General features: G+C 40.4%; 2 protein-coding genes across 5 annotated transcripts; both read left to right on the top strand.

Moving 5' to 3' along the window:
* The first annotated feature begins 1405 nt into the window (after positions 1-1405).
* Positions 1406-5570, top strand: timm10b (translocase of inner mitochondrial membrane 10 homolog B (yeast)). Of its 3 annotated transcripts, none has more exons than XM_042007845.1 (4): positions 1406-1502; positions 1618-1690; positions 1776-1871; positions 4622-5570. In XM_042007845.1, exons 2-4 carry the CDS (start codon positions 1664-1666, stop codon positions 5198-5200), a joined length of 702 nt encoding a protein of 233 aa, XP_041863779.1. In that variant the 5' UTR covers positions 1406-1502; positions 1618-1663; the 3' UTR covers positions 5201-5570. The 3 variants fall into 3 exon arrangements, with proteins under 3 accessions (XP_041863779.1, XP_041863780.1, XP_041863778.1); XM_042007846.1 differs by having other exon boundaries at positions 1621-1690; XM_042007844.1 differs by having other exon boundaries at positions 1423-1690.
* Positions 5571-8693: 3123 nt separating this feature from the next.
* Positions 8694-16063, top strand: ilk (integrin-linked kinase). Of its 2 annotated transcripts, none has more exons than XM_042009212.1 (13): positions 8694-8814; positions 9206-9373; positions 12140-12305; positions 12408-12503; positions 12659-12755; positions 12900-12983; positions 13074-13159; positions 13245-13354; positions 14249-14376; positions 14626-14747; positions 14856-14955; positions 15109-15239; positions 15346-16062. In XM_042009212.1, the coding sequence occupies exons 2-13, from the start codon at positions 9285-9287 to the stop codon at positions 15493-15495; spliced, it is 1359 nt and encodes a 452-aa protein (XP_041865146.1). In that variant the 5' UTR covers positions 8694-8814; positions 9206-9284; the 3' UTR covers positions 15496-16062. The 2 variants fall into 2 exon arrangements, with proteins under 2 accessions (XP_041865146.1, XP_041865147.1); XM_042009213.1 differs by having other exon boundaries at positions 8699-8814; positions 9224-9373; positions 15346-16063.
* The last annotated feature ends 847 nt before the right edge of the window (positions 16064-16910 follow it).

Consider the following 16910-nt stretch of genomic DNA (forward strand, 5'->3'; position numbering starts at 1 on the left):
CGATCTGTACTAGGTAACTAGTATATAGGTAACTATATATATATATATATATATATATATATATATATATATATATATATATATATATATATATATCAAGTGGTTTAAAAGAAAAAGTCTAAAATATGTATAAAAATTACATAAATAAATAAAGAATTCAATCGTTTTTGCACAGCACTACTGTAAAAGCTGTTCTTGAAAGTGCATGTCTTTACAGAGATAGCAGCTCCCAGAAGGCAGCAAAGAGAAAAAGGCGGTTTCCAAGATGGGATGATTCTCTCGTAATGTTTTTGGCTGGGCAGAGACATTGTGTTCCATAAATGTCCTTTAATGTTGGCATCTTAGAACTTATATTTTTTATTTTCTTTAGCTGATTTGATTATCCTCTGAAGAGCATCTGTCTGCAGCAAACACATCACACCAGCATGCCGTAGGTGATAGCTGCTGCAGTGCTTTCTTTACCAGTACCAACAGTGATATTTAAAGTTCATGTGATGTCCTGTGAGATTTATGTGTCCAAGAATTTAGAGGATGATCCTATATGTGCTGTGTCTCCTCTGATTTGTAGAAGGGCAGCTTCCTCATTAAGTTTCAAGAAGCTGATGATCATCTTGTATTGGAGATGTTGAGAGTCGATCTGTCAGTCTGCAAACCTCATACCTGTAGGCAGATTCCTAAAGTCGTGAAAAATCGTGAGTCACCATACTGTCTGGGTGGTTTGTTAAAAAGTCCTTTGTCTAGTTTCAGAGCTGCTGGCTCATGCACAGCCTGGTCCAGGAGTTGCTTCTCCATTTTTGCTGAAAATGACTGTTTTAAAGGCTGAGCTAAAGTCCAAAAAAACAGTAAACTTAGTTCCAGGATGTTCTAAGTGGAGCAGCATACTGTGGAGTGCCGTGCTGATGGCATCTTTTACTGTCTCTTTTGCTCAAGGCATACTTATCCAGGATGAGTCAGTGTGCTGCTTGGGTGGCCAGCTTTAAAAACATTTCTTAACAGTAGTGCCAATTGTTCTTTCTTGGCAATTTTGACAAATCACCAAGAAAGAATACAGATCAAGTCATGTCATTCTTAAAATGTGTTCAGTATTTTAATCTAGACTTTTAAGAAAAATACATCAGAAAACTAGTTTGGGCTTACTTTACAATCTACTGATGCTCAAAAGTAAAGGTCACTTACCTGTTCAAGGTGCTTCAGCCAAAATAGTTATCATTTTAACTGCATTTATCAACATATGTCAACAACTAGAAGTCATGTAATAAAAATAACATAAATGTAAACCATTACCTAATGCTTAAAAAAAAGAAAGGAAAGCTACCTCATAGAAAAGCAAAACTCTTATAATCAGGAAAGCAGATCATCTATCACGTTGACGAACAATAGCATCACAAGAAGGTGACGAGTGAAGCCTCTTCACATACATTGACGATCTTTGTTCCAAACATGGCGGCGCGCGTGTGAATGTCATGCTACATTACTCCACTGCTCGAATCAGGTTTTTAAAGGTGCATCTGGTGAAAAGTTTGATCTCGCGTGCTTTCACAAATTGTGTGGATTTGTTCTTTCACCCACCTCGGATAGTCACAAGTTACTAAACCCCAAATATTCTGTATTTCGCAGCAGATAAACTCATGATAGCATATTAGCTAACCAGAAAACTACTGCGATGGATCACGATCAACAGCTGAGAAATGTAAGTAACAATACCAGCTCATTTGAAGATTATTTTCAATTTAATATAGTTGGATAATGACACTGATTCACTCCGTCCTTTACAGCTACGAGATTTCCTCTTGGTTTACAACCGCATGACTGAAATCTGCTTTCAACGATGTTCAAGCAACTTCAACTACAGAAATCTCACCATGGACGAGGTACTAATAGAAGTCGCAGACAATTTAATGTGAAAAGATTATCAATAGAATTGCAACTCTGGTGTTTTAATGCCTTGTTCTGTTTCTCACCACATTTATTTCGTTGGTTTCCCCCAGCCATAAACGACCAAAGATATACACTGTGTTATTGTTGAGTTTCTGATTTCAAAACAATAAACTATCCTGCTCTCTGGGATATATCAGTGTTGTGAAGCTAGTGGGGTTTACCCCCAGTCAGAAAAATCAGCCTCTGCTATAGCAACGTCCAGGTAAAAATGTTGAATGTGCATGAAGAGTGACCTCGCTTTTTTACTGTTATGTTGACAGGTTGCATAAATGTGGATGCAACCTCATCTGATACGTAGCTGTTTTTGATCACCAAAGATTTTAATTATTACAGATAGGCCTCCATACCACTAAAATTAACAACAATATGTGGAGAATAAGTCTACAAGCTCTGTGAATACAAGAGTATAATAAAAATTATCTGCACAGACAATGCCAGGAGTCAGTCTAACAGTCAACATCGTAAAACAGGTAACTTAAATTCAACCACCGGTAATGTCTTACTGGCTGCCTCTAATCTTTCCCAGATAGCATTCAGCATGGAGTAGGTTTATAAAACTGATGTTAAGTGTTACAGACTGCAGGTTAATTATTTTTCAACAGCTGATCTTAAAACAGGGAATTCATTTGATTAGCCACCCACCCACCCACAGTGTAATGCTGTAAGATTTCAGTAAGGCTTGTTTTAAGGTAGAGCCTGACCGATATGGATTTTTGAGGCCGATGCTGATTCCGGTATTTGGCAGATCATAATCGGACAAATAATTTAAAAATAATATATGAATAAAAAAACTTTTATTTCATTTTAAATTTGTATTGCGATTGTTTCTTTTCATGGAGCATGCATCAATATAGCTACCAGTTGTGCTTCTTAATTTATCTTTAGATTTAGACCACAGGTGTACCCTATATAGAAACAATATGAGTGAAGTTACTGGCAAAATAATATTATGCTGCCCTCTAATGCCCTTTAACGTTAAATCACATTTTCTCTACTCCATTATTTTCTTGGCCATGAAGCCATGACTCATATGAACCAAAATAAAACTTTCTCTGAGGTCAAAACCTGTACACACAAAACCTGGTCACAAATAGTCTGGCACTTATGCTACTTCACAACAACACATGGTACGTTGCTGTTACAGCCTGAGTCATGTCTGACAAAGTAAAACTAAGAGTGACCTGACATCATGCCAGTTGCTGAAGGCAGAGAGTAAAGTTTATCATTTTAACGTTTACCCTCATCTTTGCGTTCACACCTCCCTGCCCCAAAATGCGTGTCAACACGCAGCTGATGGGGTGTGAACGCTCGTTCTGTACTCTCTAAAATATTTTACACACTTTACTTTCTGGTTTTTAAGCTGTTAGCTAACGCTAAGCTAGGCTGGCATAACCACAGTGACCTTATTGCTAACATAAACAGACAGTAGCTTAAGCTAGGTTAGCACAACTTTAGCAATGCAACGTAACTGTAAAGCATGATCAACGCAACGAAGAATGGGTCACTATTATAGCACATGGCAAACAGTTAAACTAAAACTGATGAAATTTTGAGTCATTCTTAATTTCACAAACCTCATAAGTACCTGTCGTCAAGTTCCACTGAGGAGTGAATGAAGTCAGAGCTCCATCTAGTGGACAAACGACGCAACATCATTCTGCACGACTCCGACCCTTGAACGCATTTACTGTTTTATTAAAAAATTTATAATATATCGGAGTTTAATTGGCACAACTCCAACCGATTATGTTTATTTTTGTTTTTTTTATTTATTTATTTATTTATTTTAACCTGTCCTGTCCAGCATCATAGATAGCAAAATGATAATCTGGTTGCTGTATCGTGCTGAGCAAATTTGCTCTGCCAAGGGGAGGCCTATGGGTAAGGCTCCTCTTCATAAACTGATTCATTTATTTATTTATTTACTTGGAATCTATGTAATCTTGCTGGACCTGATTATTTTGAAAAGGGCTATAATCAGCCGGTAGGGCTCAATTTCAGAGCCTGTTTTGGACTCTATCTTAGCAGCTTTCGTATTTAACATCAAATAGAAGAAACTTGCTTCAGATCTGCATTTAAATTAGTGTAAATTTGTAAAGTCTAAAAATGAAGGCAAATATATGCGATTAACATAATGCTACTACATTGTTATATTTCCTCTCTTTCTTCTGCCTGTCACTAAGCTGTCTTACCTCTCATGTCTGACTGAATGAAGCAACTGATGTAATCATCTGTTCGGTAAATACAACATGCCACTGATTAATTAATGTATAGAGGTGCAGATGCATACAGGTGTGCTCTGAAACATAGCTGGGAATCATTAGGGGAATGTCACTGTTGCCGCTCACTGTTAACAGACCAGTTGCCACCAAGTAGTTTGGGTGTTGCTTAAAAGTAGGCATGGAAAATGGCAGCTTTTTATATTTGAGGTAGATAGAATATATATCTGTATATCATTTAATGAACACAGTGTTATACAGGGAGCCATGGCACAAATGAATTCCCTATTTGATAAATTTTTTTAGTAAAAATGTTGCTGATAAAGTTTGGACGTTTAGAGAAAAATAAGTACTCAAAGTACAGATATTTGTACTCAGCTTCCAAACCTCTGCAAATGGCCGTATATTGCATGACCAACACATGCTGTAGTTGCACTTAACGCTGATTCCTGTTGTGTTTCCAGGAGCAATGTGTAGATAGCTGTGCAGGGAAGCTGATTCGCTCTAACCATCGCTTGATGAGCACCTATGTGCAGCTGATGCCTCGGATGGTGCAGCGCCGGATGGAGGAGATGGAAAGCAAGGCTGCAGAGAATGCCAAGGCAGCAGAAGCAGCGGCAACATCTGGAGCTGTTGACACTGCAACCTTAAATGCTTCACCAGCATTTGAAACCCCCATTACCTCACTTCAACCTCCACAGCTGCCTCCCTCAGTGACTGAAGTTGCACCAGAGATCCATGACTCAGTTTTAAAATCAGCAGGATTAGCTATTCCGCCTGACACAACTGCCACAGAGGTGAAACTATCAGCTGCAACACCACTCACACCTAAAACTGAAAGTTTAAACATTCCAGTGCTTAACGAAGCTGGACCTTTACATACAGCAGGATTTCCTGAATCAGGTGTACAGATAGATTTCGGTAGCCCCAAACCAGCATCCTCACCAGAGAATGTGTTGATAGCAGCAACTTCAGCATCTGTATCAGAAGGCATGGCGAGTCAGGACAGACCCTCTGAGGTTCCCCCACCATCAAGCCAGTAATGGTGTTGGTCAAACTGTGGTATCTGGTCACAACTCCAAACAAACAACTTCATTTGATGACTAACCTGATAGTGGTAACTTAAACGTGCATATCATCTTGATAAGCATTCTGGCTTCTGCCTCCAGATATAAGTTTATACTCCTTTTCCCTGTTTTCCTATTTTAAATTGTCTTTTGAGGCATTTCCTGACAACCACAAAAACTCAAGTTATCACTTTTAACTTGTACTGGGCATCTTTATTTTATTTGTTGCTGTTTTTTGTAACATTCTAAATAAATTCATTAGAATCATTAATGAAATATGATATAAGGACGTGTCGATGTACAATAAACCGCTGTAGCATGTAAAATAAAAACATTGTCACTGGCATTGAATATTACTTTTTTTGTTTGATTTTTTAACTAGAACAGTTGTTCTTTTTTTTTTTTTTTTTTTTTTAACTTGTCCTGTCCAGCATCATAGCAAGCAAAATGATAATCTGGTTTCTGCATCGTGCTGAACAAATTTGCTCTGCCAAGGGGAGGCCTATGGGTAAGGCTCCTCTTGATAATCTGATTAATTTATTTATTTATTTACTTTGAATCACGGAATCTATGTAATCTTGCTGGACCTGACCGGAGGGGACAGAAAAAGATGGAAAATAGCAAAAAGATGCAAAAGAGAAAGAAGAAAGGAGACAAAAACATCACAGACAGAAGGAAACAACCCTTCAATCCACACCATCACCAGACAACAAACTGTTACACTTGTACATGAACACAGCAGAAAATTTCCTACAACTTTTACAAAAAACAAACACATACACAAAAAACCAAAAACAAACAGCTGCTAGTCATTAAGAGTTTTTAAATAATAACCAAATCAAAAAGACATATCATGAAAGTAGCATAACAGCGACCAGATACTAACTCTCAGGAAAAATACAAAGAAGAATAATCTCTTAGTATTTAAACCCACTGGACAACTCAGTGACTGTGTCAGCATGCACAGCATGAGGAATAAGGAGTGATCAGTGATGAAGAGTGGTGAGTGAGATCGTGCAAATGCGACCACGCCTCTATGGAGGTCAGAGGCAGACCAGGTCAGCCCAGAGACCCGGGCCCTCAGCAGCAGCCCCGGAGCACCAACCCAAGCTACTCCACCATGAAGACGACTCACCCGAAGGGCGGCAGAGGAGAGCCCCAGCAAGAGTCCCCAACAGTCTTGGGGCACAGGTCCCAGTGGGCCAAGATCGGCAGCCACCAGCCCCGCCAGGGACCAGCCACCCAGGGCAGCCCCAGCGAAGGGCCCAGGGCCCCAGGAGCCCAGAGGCGGCCCCCCCACCCCCCAAAGGCAGAGGGCCTGCACCATTACTAGGAGAACCAGGCCCCCCCAGACAACCACCCGGCGTAGGCCAGCACACACCCCGATGTTCCAGCCGCACACCCCGTGAACCAGGGCGCCATCGACCCCCACCCCCCACCTACTCCAATATGCACCCCATATAACCCCACACTCACACCCTCCCCTGTGCCATACCCACAAGCACTCACCATCACACAGTCACGTCACACATAACCCCCCTCCACCCTCAACCCAGCACCCACAGAGCCAGCAGCCCACCAGCGCAGCCACCCCTGGACCTGGCCCCTGGGGCAATCACCTCCCCTGCTCGGCCCCTGCCACTCCCAGGGGGAGCAGGGTGTGAGAGGTCCCCAATACCCTCTCCCTCCCCACTCCTGACTGATTATGTAGTGTGTGTTGTTTGCAATTAAAATTGAGGGGCAGTGACTGCAATGTGCCGGGAGCCCCCCAGGTGTTGTTTGTGTGTTGTGTTTGTTGTGTTTTGGTGTATAGGTGCAATTAAAACTGAGAGGCGAGTCGCCATGGGGTGCATCCAAGGAGACCACTGAATGGCCCCCTCCGCTCCAGCCCGCATGGCATGCACGCCTCCCAACTCCCTACGTGTGTGTGTGTGTGTGTGTGTGTGTGTGAGATAGAGAGAGCGGGAAATAAGAGGGGTCCGGGGATGTACGTCCAGAGGGAAGCAAACTTCCCTCTGGATGTTGAGCCTCTAGTGGCATTAAGCACCCCCGCTCCCCAGGAGGTTCCCCAGGTCAAGACAGGCCAGGAGAGGCCACCCCCCACGACTGGGCCATACAGGGAACAGTGGTTCTAGTAAGATAGTGATATTTGCCAGTCAAAGCTCCTCAGGGATTAGTCACTAGTCAGCAGCCCTGCAGAAAGAAGCCTTTTTTAGTCTGAATTTCAAATGCCGGGGCAGATCAGTTCTGATAACTGTGCTGTATGACCAAAACATTAAAAGAAACAAAATACACAAATGCCAAGTAATAAACTGGGTTTGCCCCTTTTTTTTTATGATTTCTGTTTTTTAAAATGCACCACTGGATGACACATTTGAGTACATAAATAAAGAAGGTCACCCAACTGCCAGATGTTTTAACTGCAGGGAGAGTAAATGCAGTTCATAACCTTTGCCACATCCACCGTCTCTATCACTTCCTTCCCGTCTCCGCTATCAGCATATCACATGGCCAAACCTATTGTCAGTGTTGCATAATCTCAAAGCTAAAAGCTGTGATTACAGATCTTATAACGGTATTCTCTGCAACTCCACTTTTCACCCGCAATCTTTCAGGTGCTATAACATCTGGCAATATGTTACATTTTAAGATTGTGGAGAAAGTTGGTAGTCCTTGGAATACATATGAAAATATTAAGTTCAAAGCATTGATGGTGCTGTGATAATATGGCTTTGCAATAGTCAGGTATGCTTAAACAATTTGCAGTAGAGTCAGAGGCAGGAAGGTATTTTACAGTTAGAAGTTGGCAAAAAGAATGGTATGTTTAATTATCACTTTTAAAATAAGGAACTGCAAAAGGAACAAGAAACCGCAAAATTATAAAACATTCCAAATAGGCATGTTGCTGTTATAGTGCAGAAACCACCTTATTTATTATCTAGAACAGTTAGAAAGGCTGCATGTGTGCCTATTCAACAATAACATTTCCTACTCCTTGGTTGCATAGTTTGTATAATTTTCATATTATTTATACTATTTACACTAAGTATTATTTATTTACACTGATTTGAAATTACATATGTTTTTTTTTTCTTTTTTAATGGAGCAAACTGCGCTATCCACAGACCATAGATTTTAATTTTTTTTTTTTTTTATCTCAATCCCAGATGTGGTATTAGCCTCAAAAATGGACAAACTGTAAACATTTAATTGAATTGTTAATTTTCTTCTAGCACTTTATTATTTCTTTCTTTTTAATCAGCTTCTCCTCTCATTTATAGATTTTTTGTTAAAGTTCCTCAATAATATGAGTTTTTCGCTTTGTTACCGTGACTTGAGCGACAAATAAAGCCCAAATTCTTGCACCATCGCATTTCCCCCAGTAGGAGGCGCTGTTGCAGCGGTGACCCAGGATGTTAGCAGACCGGGGGCAGAGCTCCTCTCAACTTCTCCCCAGCAGAAGTCCACATCGACTCGGAGGAGCGGGGCGTGGACTCAAACCGACCAGTCCCTGCTCTGACTTCAGTGGAGAAGGCAAACTTTCAGGGGGGTAGATTAACTATTCATAACTACCGACAATAAATTGACAGGTAAGATTTTTTTCGGCTGTTTTTTTTTCATGTTTTTGCCCATGTTGGTAGTTTTGTTGATAACGTAGGCGAGGGTCTTTTTGTGAATTTACCTTTAACTTTGCACAATGACTCTCAGTGTGATCCCAAAGGCCAGCCCATCCGACTAAAGCTAGGAAAATAAAGCCAAGAGGAAATGTGGGATAGAGCAGTCATCTTTCTTTTGTGCGGAAGATAGTTTAAAAGTTGCATTTAACTATACCTACTACCAAAATACAGACTAAGTGGTGCTCAGTCACAATGAAGATTTGAAAATAGTGATATCGTTTATTGGTTTAAAAAAGGCGATCAGTGTAATCTGATTGTCAAAGGAGGTTAAAGCTTTTTGTGTGTGTTTGTCTTCTTTGCAAAGAAAACTTCTCTTTCACAGGCTCTATGTACCTGGTTTTAAAAGAGACAGAAAGAGCAAGCCATCAACATAGACCAAAGCCATGGATGACATCTTTACACAATGTAGAGAAGGGAACTCTGTTGCTGTCCGTCTGTGGCTGGACAACACGGAGAATGACCTCAACCTGGGGTAAGCAAATCAGTGTATGCTTCCATCTCATCTATAAGGCTGTTAAAAGGCCTGCAATGTGACTGACTGCTGGTCTATCTAGCGTAAAAAAGAAGACAAAGCACGTGTTGGCTACAAAGAAAAACACACCACATTTGGTATTGATGGTAGGTGTGTGTGTGTGTGTGGAGACAGAGTGATCCTTGGTGAAATAGTTTCCATATTGTGCTGTCTTTGTGGGGCTGCTCAGCATCACTCAGCTGCAGTGGTTTCAGTCCAGTTTGTGCTGCTTTTTTTCTCTTTCTTCTTATGATGTCATGTTCAAAACTGCTAAGAAAAGCTCTGAGGGATTTGGTGCAGTTTTTTCAGTGACAGAAAAGACGCAGTCAACATAGTATGATCTTAAACTTGTCCCACATAACACTAAAAAGCACGAACTTAGATTTCTGTATTTAGTTTATTGAAAATTTAGACTCCTTTTTTCGTGCATTAAAATGATAAAATAGTCATTAAAAATGTGATAAATGTGAATTTGTTATGATGATGATGTCTCCTAGCCTTTTACAGCTTCCTAGTTTTTTTTTAGACTATCCATAGCTTTCTTTTTTTTGCATAATTTTTTTGCTAGAAAGCAGAAGGCCTCACAGCTTAAAACTGGTTATCTCACTCTTGGGGCAGACCATATATGTGCAGTTTGTTGACGTTGACTTTGAGGGCTGCAGAGCTTCTAGCCAACTACGCAACAAGCAAGGCCATTTCCTCTGTTCAGCTCCATACAGGGCCAAGCCCTCACTAACAGCTTCTCAGACAGTCCCACATAAACATCTTAGAAACTAGCCATTGTGCTGGAGGCCTTTTTTGGCTGTTACTCGGAGGAAGCTCAGCTATGCAGACAGCCCCCTTTTATCCCTTATTTCCAAAAATGTGCAATAAAAGTGCTATGTGCTGATGGAAAAATGTGTTGGAATTGAAAGTGTAAGAATGTAAGAATGTAAGAGCAGCAAGACAAGCATTAAATGTCCTGTGAGATCTGCCCCCAAAAGCCAGTGACACAGGAATACGCATGAAGAGAAAAAAGGGAGACTTGGAGGGAATGTATTTTCCACCATGTCATTCCTGAGTCCTTCTCTTTTTTTTCTTCCTTGTTACTTTTTATAGCCTAGAGGGTTGGTCAGACTATGAGCTGTCTGTCCACATTGCTGGATCAGAGCTGACAGAGAATGTTTCTAACTGTTATTTCACTTTGGTGTGAGCTAGTACTGTTGCTATTTCCTACAGGCTATACAAGCCCACTTGAGGTTTATTGTTAAACAAAGCATAGAGTTTGTGGCTTTGCAGCAAGTTGCAAGAAGCCCCAGCAGCTGCCTCAGGTAATGTAAAGGACTGGCTTGGGTGAAGGGACCAGTCACACTGAGGTGATAGCCTGGCTCCATGTAGGCCGACCCTGTGCTATGTACACCGTGAATGTCTGCATTAGCAGGCATTCCGGTCTGTGTAGACATATTTACCTCTGGGCCAGTCATCAGATGGGCAAAGGCTGCAGGCAAAGGAAGAAAGCATGTGCTTAAGTCTAAATAAAGATTAGTAGGTGTTGTGTGTGAGAACATGTGTGACTGTGACGAAAAGGGACCCACACAGTTGGTGTTTTGTCAGCTGATTTGGATGCTGTTAAGAGAGCACCCATATTCTTGAGCATTGTAGTGGTTTGCTTTCATCTCCAAATGTTGTCATCTTAAAAATTACTGTTGGATATAACTTAAGTTATTGCTGTGAAGTAGTAAATATGGGTTCAAATCCAAGCTGTATGAAGCGTTTCAGCTTTTTTTTATTCATGCAAACTTCCAGAATGCACTTGGATTAGTCTAATTTTTATCAATTTGTCATGAATCTTTTGGAAATAATGACTGCTTGAAGTTTTGATTTCACAGATACCTCAGCGAAGTTTTCTTCTTCAGAATGCTTTGCCAGCTGCAGCTGTCTTTAGTTGTTGTTTGGTAGTTGTTCTACATTTAGTTTTGTCCTAAACAAGTGATACAGCTCAACCAGAATGAGATCAGATGACAGACTTGGACTCAGAATGTTTCTCCCCCCAATTAGGTTTCTTTGTGTTTTGGGTCATTATCCAGTTGTTTTGTGAAGCACCATCTAATCAGCTTTGCTGAATCTATATTCCAGATTTCAGAATCCCTTAGATTACCTCTGTCTAGTGTCATGAACCAAAGTCATTTAAAGCTTTTTGTTTTATGCATAATATTCTCTGCTTCAGATCACAAACCATTTGAAACTAACTCATTTTGTCATAGGAATTCTGCTCTGAAGTGCTCGGGCGTTTTTTTTTACGGGTTGTTTGTTTAATGAGAAAAAATATTTTTCTTTAATGTGGAAAGGATCTAGAGCTCATCCACCAGCTATGTTATCATGTCAGTTCAACTTCACACATATACGGGTCTTAACATATTTTTCTAGGAGATACATAGCTCCCTTTCAAAATGTAAAAATGCATGTATTTAGAAAATAATTAGAAAAATTAAAAAAAAAAATTCTATTGGTACAATTTTTCAAATATTTAATAACAGATTTCTATTCAGAATTGAGTTTTTGTTTTAAACCCAGCAGATAGCTCACAGCTGTCCCTAACATATTTTAACCCCTGAAATAGGACGCATAAATATACAGTGACTCCTAAACCATCCCTCCAGTTTAGATGTGAATGCACTCACATTACAGCTAAGGTTCTTTGGTAACCAGCTTCTTCGCCTCTCATGCTCTGTTTGTTCTGCATGTCAGTGATGACCACGGCTTCAGCCCCCTCCACTGGGCATGCAGGGAAGGGAGGAGTGGTGTTGTTGACATGCTCATCATGAGAGGCGCACGCATCAACGTGATGAACCGTGGAGATGACACGCCTTTACATCTGGCTTCCAGTCATGGACACAGAGACATCGTGGTTAAGGTACACGCTCTCAGTTACAGCTGTACCCTGCATGTGATTTCTGCATTGCCTGACATTTGATTTGTTGCTCAGTTGTCTAACTTTTTGACATGCAAATTCCAGCTGATTCAGTGCAAAGCCGACCCCAACACAGTCAATGAGCACGGAAACACTCCACTCCACTACGCCTGCTTCTGGGGCCAAGATGAAGTTGCAGAGGTGCAGTAAGACAAACCCGCACATCTTATGTCCTTTGACATTATCTGATAGTTGGAAACACCCTCTTCTGGGCAGAAATTGCAACTACAGTAACTACTCATACTGTCTGTACATTTAATGCAAAGCAAATTCTTATAATCATATCTCCTTTTTAGTACTTAGTAGCCAGTGGGGCTGGAGTGTGTATATGTAACAGGTATGGACAGACCCCTCTGGATAAGGCCAAGCCTCACCTAAGACAGCTCCTGCAAGGTCAGAAGTGATTTGTAGGCATTTGAACACAATAAAATGTTTTTTTATTTTCCTAAAGAAAAATAATAGTTGTATAAAAAAAAAAAAAACCAAACACCAATTACACAATTTTTTTCTATTTTTACTTGTTTATCTGTGTTTTAGAAAAGGCAGAGAAAACGGGCCAGAATATGACCAAAATCCCATACAAGGAAACCTTCTGGAAGGGGACCATGAGGACACGACCCCGTGAGTAGCTCTCTTCTCACAAAGCTGGAATAAATCATGACGCTAAACTAAGATGCGTGTCTTATTATTCATATTTCTTTGCTTCTACAGGTAACGGTACCCTCAACAAGCAGGCCGGTATTGATTATAAGCAGCTCTCGCTCCTGGCAAAGATCAATGAAAATCATTCTGGAGAGGTCAGCTGCTCTCTGTTGTTTACTGCTGCGTACCAGTCTATTTCAGCTCCCCAGTTGTTTACTGGAGTATGTGCTCTCTTTGTAGTTGTGGCAAGGTCGATGGCAAGGAGATGAGATCGTAGTAAAAGTGCTACAGCCGAGAGACTGGACCACCAGGAAAAGCAGAGACTTCAATGAAGAGCACCCAAAGCTCAGGTAATTTGCACATCAGAATTCTAACAGAGGCATAGGAATGGAAGGGATGTCGTGGCAGTTTTATCTATACAGCACATTTCATTACATTTAAACCCCATGAGCTAATATATAGTTCTCAACATACATTGGTAGGCTTGGATCTGGAGAACCTGGGTTTGAGTCTCCAGTGTACCAACAAAACTGTGGGCCCTTGAGCAATGCCTTTAACCCCCCCCCCAACTGCTCCCTGGGTGCCAAAACATAGCAGCCTACTGCTCTCTGGTACATCTAGAGATGCAAGGCCGAATTTCCCAATCAGGGTTAATAAAGTCAAAACTATTATTTTTATCTTTTCATGACTTTTGCATCATAACATCAACCAAAAGGCATTAAGTTAGACATTTATATTGAATTTTGAATTCACCCCCCTTGAATAACTTTAAACACACACACCCTTTACACACACTCTCTCTCTCATACGACATCTGACAGCCTCACCTTCATTTAGAAACAAACATATAAACAGGTGTAAACTGCCTGCAGTGCTCTAGCACCTTTTCCAGCTTTAGTTTATCCAGATCAGCTGTTGAAAGGTTGCTGCTTGTAGAATTATCACCTTTTTTGTTTTTTGTGTGTGTGTGTGTGTGTTTGCTTCATAGCAGGTGGTATTTGACGCAGGTGGTGACGTGACATACTACGGTAGTAACATAATTCACATCCACCGTAGATAAAAATGACCTTAGAGAACTATCTTGCAGAGTTTTAAAGCTAAACAGTCCGTGTAAAAGATCCATTCAGTGTCCATTTCTGCTTTAGAACCACAACCTTATGTTGTTATCATCCTCCATATCATCTCACTGATATGACTGGATCATAAATGACTGTCACGCATTTTTTTAAAAATTCTGTATCCAGGATCTTCTCTCATCCAAACATTCTGCCTGTTCTCGGGGCCTGTCAGTCACCTCCATCTCCTCACCCTATCATTATTACCCACTACATGCCGTATGGGTCCCTCTACAACATACTCCACCAAGGCACTAGTAAGTAAATTGCTTTTATGTGCATATGTAAAAGGGAAATAGCAAAAATGTAAAGTTATTTTTTACTTTTACTCCAAAGCAGTTTAGAAGAGACTGTAGAACACCCAGGAATTCATATACATGTTTCTCCATTTCAAAAACAGACTAACGATAAATCTGAGAAACTGAATACTTAACATTGAAACAACACTTTCATGACATTGATTGATTTGCTATCATCCTTTTTGCTCATGCCTTTTTCTTCCTCAGCTCTGGTTGTCGACCAAAGTCAAGCAGTAAAGTTTGCGTTGGACATTGCCAGTGGGATGGCTTTCCTCCACACCTTAGAACCAATGGTTTCACGGCTTTACCTCAACAGTAAACATGTCATGGTAAGACGCTGCTGATGGGTAAACAAACACATTTAGAACCTTCAAATTCCTGACTCATTTAGTAGTCAGATATTTGGTGAGTAAGAAAAGGATGTGGTTGACTTGCAGATTGATGAGGACATGACAGCCAGAATAAGCATGGCAGATGCCAAGTTCTCCTTCCAGTGTCCTGGTCGCATGTACGCCCCCGCCTGGATGGCGCCTGAAGGTATTAAAATGCTGTACATCCTCCTTTCTATTATCCTTTTAACATTGCCTTTAATTTTATGAGTCATTCCATCCCCAACATGATGCACCGTGCTGTATAATTTAGTTCTGTGGTAGTCATCCTTTGAAAGAGTTTTCTCCCTCTTGGTTCCAGCGCTGCAGAAGAGGCCTGAAGACATCAACAGAAGATCCGCTGACATGTGGAGCTTTTCAGTGTTACTGTGGGAGCTAGTTACCAGAGAAGTCCCCTTTGCTGATCTCTCACACATGGAAATCGGCATGAAGGTACGTGGGAGTTGTATTTTTTGCATCCACATTCATGGCTTGTACTGAATATTCAAATAGGAGATTTAAAATGACAAAATATCCCATTTTCTCCCTCATTACTCAGGTGGCTCTTGAGGGTCTTCGGCCAACCATTCCACCAGGAATCTCCCCTCATATCTGTAAGCTGATGAGGCTCTGCATGAACGAAGACCCGGCCAAGAGACCCAAGTTTGACATGATCGTCCCCATCTTGGAGAAGATGCAGGACAAGTGAATGTCTCAGCAGCAATTGGTTCAGCTCTGTTGTTGGGTTTCATTATCAAACCACTCTTTAGCTTTACTTCTGTCATGTATCTGCTAGTCCACTGTAAATAATGCCATAAACCACTGCAGCCACACACAATTTGAACTCTATTTACATTGCTTGTTTTGTATAAATTAATTTGAGGTCCAAATGATCTTGCTTAAATAATGTTGCTCTTGTATAATGAAATATCATCACTGAAAAGTTGGGAAACTTTTTCTTCATGGATTATATTCAGTGAGGATTAGGACAGGAACAGATCCAAAGAAACGTGTATAGAATGAATGTTTTTATACATGTTTGCATGTGACTATATAATAAATGTTTTATATTTATGACAAATCCTTGCTCTTTTAAAAAACATTTTCCTTTTGCGAACCACTTAATGCATGGAAATTGTTTCACTTTTGCTGTATTTTTATTTAAAAGCTTTATCTGGAAGCAGTTGTCATGGAGATGATTGTGGTTGAATCATACCATTGACTACATATGAGTGTAATATTGAGCTGTATGTAATGAGCAAAATGTTGCAAAATATAAAGGCCACAAGATGGGGCTAAAAGCTATAGAAAGTTTACAGGAAGTGGCCACTTAATTTTCTGTCAAAATTATTTAAAGGTCAGTTTTGAACTCGTATGTTCAAAATAATTATTGATTTGAGTGTAAGGAAATGGGTGTAACACAGGCTTACAATGGCACTCCTCAACGGATTGCTTTTGGACCAGCTACTAATTGTTACAGTACAGCCTTGAGAGGTTGTGGGGGGATTGCAAGGAAGTAATTAAGTAATTAAGCTGGTCGAAATGTAAAAGAAATATTTTCTTTTGGTTTGAAATCTAATGGTTGTGGAGGCATTTGGAGTACAATTATTTTTCACATTCAAAACACCAGTTTGAGATAATTTGAGCTTTGTGGAATTGTACATAATCCTGTTGGAAGTAGCCATCAGAAGTTGGGTAGGGCTAGACTGTGGTCATAAAGAGATTATATGGTCAGCAACTTACTCTCCTTTTAGGATGCCAGTGACTGATTATAGCCCAATGGATAATCTAAAGCAGTGGTGCCCAAGTTCCTAGAGATCTACTTTCCTACAACTTTTAGATGCATTCCTTCACCAACGCACCTGAATCAGGGTGAGAGAATTCAGCCATTTGATTCAGGTGTGTTGGAGAAGCGACGCATCTAAAAGTTGCAGGACAGTAGCTCTTGAGGACAGAACTAAAGGCTCAGGAAATCTTTGCAGGTGTAGCTGGTAAGAGTTTGACACAGTGAGTCGACAATATAAAAACATTTTATAAAAATTTTCTGAGATACAAAATTTGGGAATTTTTCTTAAGCTTTGAGCCATACTAATCAAAACTGAAAGAAAGAAATGGTTGAAATAT

This window comes from Melanotaenia boesemani, chromosome 15 (genome assembly GCF_017639745.1).
Source record: "Melanotaenia boesemani isolate fMelBoe1 chromosome 15, fMelBoe1.pri, whole genome shotgun sequence".
NCBI lineage: Eukaryota > Metazoa > Chordata > Actinopteri > Atheriniformes > Melanotaeniidae > Melanotaenia > Melanotaenia boesemani.